The sequence below is a fragment of the Salvelinus sp. IW2-2015 genome, linkage group LG9, assembly GCF_002910315.2.
Source record: "Salvelinus sp. IW2-2015 linkage group LG9, ASM291031v2, whole genome shotgun sequence".
NCBI classification, from domain to species: Eukaryota; Metazoa; Chordata; class Actinopteri; order Salmoniformes; family Salmonidae; genus Salvelinus; species Salvelinus sp. IW2-2015.
Genome location: NC_036849.1, coordinates 2,220,114 through 2,231,304, shown reverse-complemented (window position 1 = coordinate 2,231,304; position 11,191 = coordinate 2,220,114). Strand labels below are relative to the sequence as shown.

At 41.4% G+C, this 11,191-nt stretch overlaps 1 protein-coding gene across 1 annotated transcript in view; it reads right to left on the bottom strand.

Annotated features, from left to right (window-relative positions):
• tdp1 (tyrosyl-DNA phosphodiesterase 1) overlaps positions 1 to 11,191 on the bottom strand; it is a 76,863-nt gene that overhangs the window by 27,159 nt on the left and 38,513 nt on the right. Inside the window, exon 14 of the mRNA XM_023993931.2 lies at positions 5,613 to 5,715. Within this exon, the coding sequence (XP_023849699.1) occupies positions 5,613 to 5,715 (103 nt within the window). The remainder of the gene's footprint in view (positions 1 to 5,612; positions 5,716 to 11,191) is intronic.

Below are 11,191 nucleotides of genomic sequence, written 5' to 3'. Positions count from 1 at the left end.
CCAGGTCGATTAGAAAGGCCTGCTCGCAGAAGTGTTTTAGGGAGCGTTTGACAGTGATGAGGGGTGGTCGTTTGACCGCGGACCCGTAGCGGATACAGGCAATGAGGCAGTGATCGCTGAGATCCTGATTGAAGACAGCAGAGGTGTATTTGGAGGGCAAGTTGGTCAGGATAATGCCCATGTTTACGGATTTAGGGTTGTACCTGGTGGGTTCCTTGATGATTTGTGTGAGATTGAGGGCATCTAGCTTAGATTGTAGGACTGCCGGGGTGTTAAGCATATCCCAGTTTAGGTCACCTAACAGAACAAACTCTGAAGCTAGATGGGGGGTGATCAATTCACAGATGGTGTCCAGGGCACAGCTGGGAGCTGAGGGGGGTCGGTAGCAGGCGGCAACAGTGAGAGACTTATTTCTGGAGAGATTAATTTTTTAAATTAGAAGTTCGAACTGTTTGGGCATAGACCTGGAAAGTATGACAGAACTTTGCAGGCTCCTTTTATTCAGATTACGACAGCTCACTTTCGGTTATTTGAAATCAAAGACTCCCCAAAATATATATATATTTTTAAACAAGCCATAGAAAGTTGGTTGCAATTTCAGTTTAATTCACCTGAAAAGACAGAACAAATAATACAACAAATAGTGGTTAAACTCAAATATACTAATTGATAAAAAAAAATATATTTTTTCGATAAGGTTTAAAAACAAAGGTATAATATTTGTAAATTATATCATAAATAGGACTGGTGGAGTCATGTAGGGGTGGCAGGTAGCCTAGTGGTTAGAGCGTTGGACTAGTAACCGAAAGGTTGCAAGATCGAATCCCCAAGCTGAACAAGGCAGCCCTTGAATAAGGCAATACTGTTCCTAGGCCGTCATTGTAAATAAGAATTTGTTCTTAACTGACTTGCCTAGTTAAATAAAAGGTAAAATAAAATGTCACACATGAAGCTAACACAAATATATGGAAATGTCTGCTCTACCCAAAATTACAACCAACTAATTGCAGCATTACCGCAAAAATGGTAAAGGCAAATGGAAGGGGGAACAAGTAAGGAACTTGTCTGTCGGCCCTGCATTAAAGACCAAAATTGGTTAAAGAAAATTGTGATAAATAAAAATGTATACCAGTTTCATTTAAGGACCAAAAAATTGACAGCTGTGCCATACAGGTAGCAAAATAGTTGGGAAGAGATTTTCGTTGTACCGATTCCATGGCACATGGTTTATGAATTGACATTCAAAACAAAGCCGGATTCTATTTAAATTATACAAAATTCTTGCAACCAATAGAATATTATTTACATAGGGGATACAACCGTCCCATTACTGCAGATTTTGCTGTGCAGAGTCATTAGATAATTTATTTTGGTACTGTCCATATGTAGCTCGTTTTTGGTCACAGGTCCATGAATGGCTGAAGAATTGCAAGATTTACCTGGAGCTAACTCTGCAGATAGCAATACTAGGTTTTTGAAAAGTCAGACAATCGATCAATAATATAATGTATGCAAAAATGTCTCTTTAATTTACAATCTGTAGAAACTATGAAGAATAGAAAGGTTCAGAACATTTGTGAAGCATCACAGCACTGTTGAAAAATATATGGCAAGTAAAAACCCAATATGGATGGTGTTAATAACCTCTTAAGGATTAGCCCCCTTTTTTTTTTAAATCCCCTAAAATGTCATACACAAATCTAACTGCCTGTAGCTCAGGTCCTGAAGCAAGAATATGCATATTATTGGTACCATTTGAAAAGAAACACATTGAAGTTTGTGGAAATGTTAAAGGAATGTAGGAGAATATAACACATTAGATCTGGTAAAAGATAGTACAAAAAAAAAACAAAGACAACATTTTATTTTGTACCATCATCTTTGAAATGCAAGAGAATGGCCAAAATGTATTATTCCAGCCCAAGTGCAATTTAGATTTTGGCCACTAGATGGCATCAGTGTATGCGCAAAGTTTCAGACTGATCCATTGCATATCCGTTCAAAATGTTGATCAAGACTGCCCAAATGTGCCTAATTTGTTTATTAATAGCTTTATGTTCAAAACTGTGCACTCTCCTCAAACAATATCATAGTATTCTTTCACTGTAATATATACTGTAAATTGGACAGTGCAGTTAGATTAACAAGAATTTAAGCTTTCTGCCAATATCAGATATGTCTATGTCCTTGGAAAGTTTCTTGTTACTTACAACCTCATGCTAATCGCATTAGCCTACGTTAGCCCAACCATCCAGTGGAAGGGACACCGATCCCCGAAGAAGTAGATGGGAGTGGTTGAATGGAGCTGAATGGTGGGACTACTAACAACAAGATAACCAACGTCAAATATACTGTGTCTGTAAAATGTATATAGGTTCAAAATGTTTGTGAAATAGCACAGTTAAAAATATATGGCAAATAGAAATCAAACTGTATGGACATCAGAAATAGATGGGAGAGGTGGAACTTAGAGGAAGGCCAGGACTAAAAACAAACAAAATATAACTACTGTAAATTAGATTGTGTCCGTAAAATGTATATAGTATGTATAAGCTGGAAGTAGAAGCCTAAGTGTTGTCGTTTATTAGTTTACTCCAATTAGGTGAGGGGTGGTAGGGTTGCGGAAAAGAATAAAGAAAAATGTAATTTTAAAAAGATACACATACATAAACTCAACAACAACAAAAAAACGTCCTATTTTCAGGACCCGGCCTTTCAAAGATAGTTCGTAAAAATCCAAAAAACTTCACAGATCTTCATTGTAAAGGGTCTAAACACTGTTTCCATGCTTGTTCAATGAACCATAAACAATGAATGAACATGCACCTGTGGAACGGTCATCAAGACAGTAACAGCTTACAGACGGTAGGCAATTAAGGTCACAGTTATGAAAACTTAGGACACTAAAGAGGCCTTTCTACTGACTCTGAAAAACACCAAAAGAAATATGCACAGGGTCCCTGCTCATCTGCGTTAACGTGCCTTAGGCATGCTGCAAGGAGGCATGAGGATTGCAGATGTGGCCAGCGCAATAAATTGCAATGTCCGTATTGTGAGACGCCTAAGACAGTGCTACAGGGAGACAGGACGGACAGCTGATCGTCCTCGCAGTGGCAGACCACGTGTAACAACACCTGCACAGGATTGGTACATACGAACATCACACCTGCGGGACAGGTACAGGATTACAACAACTGCCCGAGTTACACCAGGAACGCACAATCCCTCCATCAGTGCTCAGACTGTACGCAATAGGCTGAGAGAGGCTGGACTGAGGGCTTGTAGGCCTGTAAGGCAGGTCCTCACCAGACATCACTGGCAACAACATTGCCTATGGGCACAAACACACCGTCGCTGGACCAGACAGGACTGGCAAAAGTGCTCTTCTCTGATGAGTCGCAGTTTTGTCTCACCAGGGGTGATGGTCGGATTCGCGTTTATCGTCGAAGGAATGAGCTTTACACCGAGGCATGTACTCTGGAGCAGGGTGGAGGGTCCGTCATGGTCTGGGGCAGTGTGTCACAGCATCATCGGACTGAGCTTGTTGTCATTGCAGGCAATCTCAACACTGTGCGTTACAGGGAAGACATCCTCCTCCCTCATGTGGTACCCTTCCTGCAGGCTCATCCTGACATGACCCTGCAGCATGACAATGCCACCAGCCATACTGCTCGTTTTGTGCGTGATTTCCTATAAGACAGGAATTTCAGTGTTCTGCCATGGCCAGCGAAGAGCCCAAATCTCAATCCCATTGAGCACGTCTGGGACCTGTTGGCTCGGAGGGTGAGGGCTAGGGCCATTCCCCCCAGAAATGTCCGGGAACTTGCAGGTGCCTTGGTGGAAGAGTGGGGTAACATCTCACAGCAAGAACTGGCAAATCTGGTGCAGTCCATGAGGAGGAGATCCACTGCAGTACTTAATGCAGCTGGTGGCCACACCAGATACTGACTGTTACTTTTGATTTTGTCCCCCCCTTTGTTCTGGGACACATTATTCCATTTCTGTTAGTCACATGTCTGTGGAACTTGTTCAGTTTACGTCTCAGTTGTTGAATCTTATGTTCATACAAATTTTTACAGATGTTAAGTTTGCTGAAAATAAACACAGTTGACAGTGAGAGGACATTTCTTTTTTGCTGAGTTTATATACACACACAGACACACACTACCGTTCAAAGGTTTGGGGTCACTTAGGAATGTCCTGGTTTTTGCAAGAAAAGCACATTTTCTGTCCATTAAAATAAAATAGATCAGAAATACAGTGTAGACATTGTTAATGTTGTAAATGACTAGTGTAGCTGGAAATGGCTGATTTTTTATGAAATATCTACATCGACCTACAGAGGCCCATTATCAGCAACCATCACTCCTGTGCTCCAATGGCACGCTGTGTTAGCTAATCCAAGTTTATCATTTTAAAAGGCTAATTGATCATTAGAAAACCCTTTTGCAATTATGTTAGCACAGCTGAAAACTGTTGTCCTGATTAAAGAAGCAATAAAACTGGCCTTCTTTAGACTAGTTGAGTATCTGGAGCATAAGCATTTGTGGGTTCGATTACAGGCTCAAAATGGCCAGAAACCAAGACATTTCTGATAATTGAAGGCTATTCCATGCGAGAAATTGCCAAGAAACTGAAGATCTCGTACAACGCTGTGTACTACTCCCTTCACAGAGCAGTGCAAACTGCAGACAGTAACATTGATGGAAGCTACAATCTAGCTGCAATATTAAAGCTGATCTACCCCTTAAAAAAAGAAAAAGAGCTTTCTCCATTCCGTCCGTCCATCCATCCGTGAAGACAAACAGACAGACAGAGACTGTCAGACACCCTCAAACCCACACACCTTGTGCTGTACTGATGCTACATCAAATCAAGGACAGGGACAGTCGGCTTTTGTCCCAGAGAACAGAACGGCCGCACCGGGAGAAAGAGAAACGAAATACAGTCACAAAGACCAAGGGGGAGAAAATAAAGAGAAGAACACAGCGCCAAGTGAAGGATGTCTGCTATTCACAACACACAAAGGTCACACTAACCTGTCTAGCGTCTTATTAAATGGACCTCGTTCTTTTAAATAGAAAAATACACAAAGAAGACTTGTCTTTTCAAGCAAGAAGTCTTTGTGCGACTGTCCCTACTCGAGGCACATCTGAGGTCTGAGGTGTTACTGTCAATGGTGTCCCTGAATGTCAGAAAGTTTAGATGACTAGCTATATTCTTTCATAAATGCTTTCATTTCTTTCTAGGGGAAAACCAGGAAGTCTTCTTTAATAGCGGGGGCTAGGCGCTTTGTTCTGGTCAGGTCAATGTTGAAGCTCTGGCCCTCTAAACCAGTGTCACCTCCACAACCATCATGTTGCTTAGCAACTGTTGAGGTAATTCTAAGGCAAGGGACAAATTACACTGTATGTGTGTGTGTGGTGTGTTGAAAGGCCCCTCTGTCTACATATGGTGGATAGTGGAGAGACATTCATTATTGCATGTACATAAAAGGAGTATGTTTACCGAGCCCTAGAGTCTAGTATCCTAATTTATGATCCATGCGCATAACTCGAAAGCACATCTACCTTGGACATCAATGTGTGTGTGCGCGAGTGCGTGTCACTTACGAAGGCAGAGGGTACATAGAGGACTCCCAGTTCGTATGACCGGACCATCACCTGTGTGTTGTTCTTCTCCAGAGCCCCCCACGCTGCTTTGGACAAGTTAGCACTGGGGACAGGAGAACACACACACATTCAATACAGGACACACGCACATAATATATAGAAAGTAGATTGAAAAATATGACGACAACTACGGCACGTACATGCATTTCCCCCCCCACATCGCACAAAATGATTAGTTGACGTCGTCCCGACATTTTGAAAAGGTTAGCGTGTCTTGTCTTCACATACGACACCAGAAGTAAAATGTCCCCTTAACGGGAAACCCTGTTGCGATTACGTCACCAAAGCCAAGTATTGACCCAAATCTACTGTAGAACTGTACTCAACTCAGATGAATAGTATTTTTGTCAGAAATGACAAAGTTAATCTGGTCACACTTTCTGTGGTTAAGAAGACACAGTATCACTGTTGTTCTAGGGACTTTGGATAATACATGATAATATGTTACTAAATTGCAACACCCACATCAGATCATAAAGAAAAGAGCCTCCATATGCTTTGACAGTGGTGTACAGTGCATTCGGAAAGTATGCAGACCCCTTGACTTTTTCCACATTTTGTTACATTACAGATTTATTCTAAAATGGATTAAATAAAAAAAATCACACAATACCCCATAACGACAAAGTGAAAACAGGTTTAGACATTTTTACATAAGACTTATTTTTATTTTATTTTTTAATAAATACCTAATTTACATAAGTATTCAGACCCTTTGCTATGAGACTCGAAATTGAGCTCAGGTGTATCCTGTTTCCATTGGTCATCCTAGAGATGTTTCTATAACTTGGAGTCAACCTGTTATAAATTCAATTGATTGAACATGATTTGGAAAGGCACACACCTGTCTATTGTGATGGAAAATGTTATGTTTGTGTAAATCAATTTAAATGAAACGCTATAAAAAATGATTCATAAAACTGAACAATAAAAAGGTACCCATAGAAGGTGAGAAGGCTAGGTGTCTATGCCGCTTAACAGGACACTATCATCGAACGTGTCTGAAGTATGATTCTGTATACGCATGGTTTAATCAAGACTTCCTACCAAAGAGCAGTAAACTTGATTAAGAATTTTTAGGACCGATTAAACTGTAGCATAGTGAAAACTAAGTGTTTATTTTCTTTCTTTTTTTATACATGTTTACCAATGATTGTGCATCTCTCCCTTTGAAAGGCTTCCTGAGGCAGGGGCCTTAGGAGAGAAGTTATTGAGACTGTGTACTATACAGTATAAAGGTACCCGGATCCCGCTGTTCAGGGAGCTCCCAAATTAAATAAGGCCTGGCCATTTTGTTTGTTGTTAGTGGTGTTAATACTGTGTTTATTTATTGTGTGGGGTCTTTCTATTTTGGGTTTTAGTGGATTTTCACAGGTTAGAAAGGATGCCCCTTAAAGGGCACACAAATAAAACAATTCTGAAGTATCTATTGTCCGAGATTCTCTTGATAAGAAATGGCTAAATAATGTCTGAGGTACAGGGAAAGAAAAGGGAAAGCAACACTCACTTAATGAGGTTGAATGACCTCTGACCTCTGTTCTGACTTTCTGGTGATCACCCTCACTAGAAAGGCTAGTGACATTGCATATTACATTTAAATGTAACTCAAACACTGATAATTGTGAAGAAGTTTACTAAAATTGTTATTCTGGCCTGTCTTCTCTCAAGGTTATGGCGAAGGTTACCACAGATGGTATTTAATGCATGGACGGGATGAATCGAACCAAGAACAGTGTGAGCCTCACCCCCTCTAACCGAGTGAAGTAATGGCGACAATGGCGTTCACTGTGGTCCTTCACCACTTCTACAGTGAGAACAGAGTCCAAGCCAGCAACCTGTACACAGCATCCAGTCGAAGCTATCAACTACCTTTTCTCTCATGCCATTTCCCCCAGGAGTGCGACATGAGTCCACGTGGAATGAGCATGAAGAGAGATCCCGTACAAACTTCTCTGATGCTGCTGGTGTACTGATAGGAAAATGGACAAGACATAATGGATTGTGTTGAGGCACAGATCTTGGGAAGGGTACCATCATTCTTAAATGGAAGTTTGGAACCACCAAGACTCTTCCTAGAGCTGGCCGTCCGGGCCAAACTGAGCAATCGGTGGATAAGGGCCTTGGTCAGGAAGGTGACCAAGAACCCGATGATCACTCTGACAGAGCTCCAGAGTTCCACTGTGGAGATGGAGAACCTTCCAGAAGGCAAAACATCTCTGCAGCACTCCACCAATCAGGCCTTTATGGAAGAGTGACCAGACAGAAGCCACTCCACAGTAAAAAGCACGACAGTCCACTTGGAGTTTGCCAAAAGGCACCTAAAGGAGTCTCAGGCCATGAGAAACAAGATTCTCTGGTCTGATGAAACCAAGACTGAACTCCTTGGCCTGAATTCCAAGCGTCACGTCTGGAGGAAACCTGGCACCATCCTTACGGTGAAGCATGGCGGTGACAACAACCTTTTTTTTCAGTGGGAGAGAAGTCAGGATTGAGGGAAAGCTGAACAGAGCAAAGTACAGACAGATCCTTGATGAAAACCTGCTCCAGAGCGCTTAGGAGCTGGAAGGTTCACCTTCCAACAGGACAACCAACCCTAAGCACACAGCCAAGACAACGCAGGAGAGGTTTTTTCTAAACAAGTCTCTGAATGTCCTTGAGTGGCCCAGCCAGAGCCCGGACTTGAACCCGATCAAACAGCTCTGGAGAGACCTGAAAATAGCTGTGCAGGGACACACCCCATCCAACCTGACAGAGCTTGAGAAGATCTGAAGAGAAGAATGGGAGAAACTCCCCAAATACAGATGTGCTAAGCATCATACCCAAGAAGACGAGGCTATCTTCGCTGCAAAATGTGCTTCAGCAAAGTACTGAGTCAAGAGTCTGAATACTTATGAAATGTGATATTTCAGTTTATTTGATAAATTTGCTAAATAAAATAAAAACCTGTTTTTGCTTTGTCATTATGGGGCATTGTGTATAAATCAATTTTAGAATGAGGCTGTATTGTAAACAAGATGTGGAAAAAGTCAAGGGGTCTGAATACACTGTGTCCCCATCTGTCTGAGACTCACATCTGCCTCTCATTTCACTCCCTCCCTGCAGACTGAAGAGATCATCATAGTGAAGGGACTATGAATGGAGCTGAGCCACTAAATGCCTTCTAGCGTTTACTCTGAAGAGCACCGCCAAACCTTCCATTGTTGTAAGTCAAACATGCATGCACACAGACAGAGATTGAACTGCCCATACTATCAAGTCAAAGGGCATAAAAACACACATAGCATAATAATGGGAAGTAGCAGGTAAGGTGATCCCATCTCACCTCTACTATTTTTTTGTGTCTGTGGAGCCCCTGGCCCAGGCAATTGAACAAATCAGAAGAAATTACACCAATATCTCTCAATTCTACGTATCACGTCATCTCATTATACGCCGACGATAACTTACTTTATCTAGACAATGTATCTCAATCCCTCCCAAAAGCTTAGAAGATCATAGACAAATTCAGCTCCATCTCAAGTTATAAAACATTTTAAATATTTGGGAGTAGATATATTTCCTTCCTTAGATAAAACCATTGCCAGAAACTTTAAACGGAACACTCAAATAAATGAAATCCTACCTCAGTAGATGGACTAATATACTAGTTGCTTTAACCGGCAGAATATCTATTGTCAAAATTAATATATTGCCACGGTTGAATTTTTGTAGTTCAATGCTTCCCCTCATCTCCCCCTTCTGGCTATTGGGATCAAATCCATAGTGCATCTTAAAAATATATATGGCAAGGTAAACAAGCCTGGACAAAATTAAACTTGCAGAGGTAAAGATGTAGGATGACTATACGTACCAAACTTTACATTTTAATTCCAGGCACTAGTATTCAATCTTAAATTGGTTTAGACATGATTCTTCCTCCCCCTGGCTGAGTAGAGACAGGAATATGGTGTCTCCTAGTGCTATGGAAGAGGTGGTCTTGACTGATCTATCCCTTAACACTAAAACCGCCGAGGGACGCCCCCTTCAAGCTAATGAGCAGTCATTTTGACTGAAACATTCCAACAGTGTAATTAATAGATTTCATATATGCTATCGCAAAAATAATCATTTTGGTTGTGTTTATGAAGGTCTAAGTAGCATTTTCATTCGTTTGTTACTGTAGGCTATATGTAAAAACAAAAAACAACTAAATTAGAGTGTTTAATCAACTTTATTTGTGGAGTGCCTTTGTTACAACTTTGAAACGTGTTGGAACGGGGTAAGAGCTTTTAATAAACTACAAATACATTTTAAAAAATACCCCAACCACCAAGACGCATGGTCAGCAAGACGAGCAGTCAAATGATGAAAACATCAGTAGCCTAAACATAATTATAGGTGCCAAGTGTGTTTGATAGTGAAAATCAGCAAAAAAGCAATAATGGCATTATAATGAATATAAAAGAGCAGATATGACAGCAGTCAAAAAACAGTCAATTATTTATGTCGGATACCATGGCGAATGTCTGTTCCTTTGTCATCAAAACGGAGGTAACGCATGATCTCTCTTAAGTGATCCCGGGATATGGTTTGTCCTAAGAAGTATCCCACACGTCTTACCAGAGCTCTCCATATACACACCATCTCCACCAAGTGCTCCACGGACATAGAGGATTGAAAGGAATGCTTCCAGCTCATCAACAGACAGACCCTAGGCAGTGTCTCCTTGCTCCGTGTGCGCCTTAGCCACAGCACAGTCCCTGAATGCTGTAGCCTGTCCGTGTCACAAACACAACGAAAGCTGGTGAGTGCATTGCTGATGTTTTTAGTTTGAGATGTAGTGCCTGCTCTCTGTGGTGACATGTTGTGCCATAGCATTGTCACCAGCTTGTTAAACGGTGCCATCCCTTCCTCTCTCCTGTCTTAGGCACCTGCTCAGTGCGCTACATTCTGGCTTTTTTTGCGCTTAGGCCTCAGAGATGTAGGTTCATGCTGAGGCTCAGAATCAGAAGAATAATCAGAGATGTCATGATTTATTTCTTCCCCACCATCCGAGTCATTTCCATTCAGATCTTGTAGCAGCATGTGCATCCATTCGTCTTGGTCTTCTTGCCATTTTAAATGATGCACGCTCTTAGTGTTCTCCAAGCAGGCCAGAGTAGACTGATAAAACTGCTTGGATTCGGTGGACTGATATAGAGTACATACAATTTCGAGACTATAATTAGAATATACCAATACCATAGAATGGTCAGCCCTGTTCTTCATTCACAATTGGTGATTACATAATTATGCATTGCTCATCAACTCACCCATTCTCCCCCATCATACTTTACTTAATTTATTTAATCTGTTATAAACCTGGAGCAGGTTTTCATCAAAGATCTCTGTATTTTGCTCCGTTCATCTTTGCCTCGATCCTGACTAGTCTCCCAGTCTCTGCCGCTGAAAAACATCCTCACAGCATGATGCTGCCACCACCATGCTTCACCGTAGGGATGGTGCCAGGTTTCCTCCAGACATGACGCTTGACATTCAGG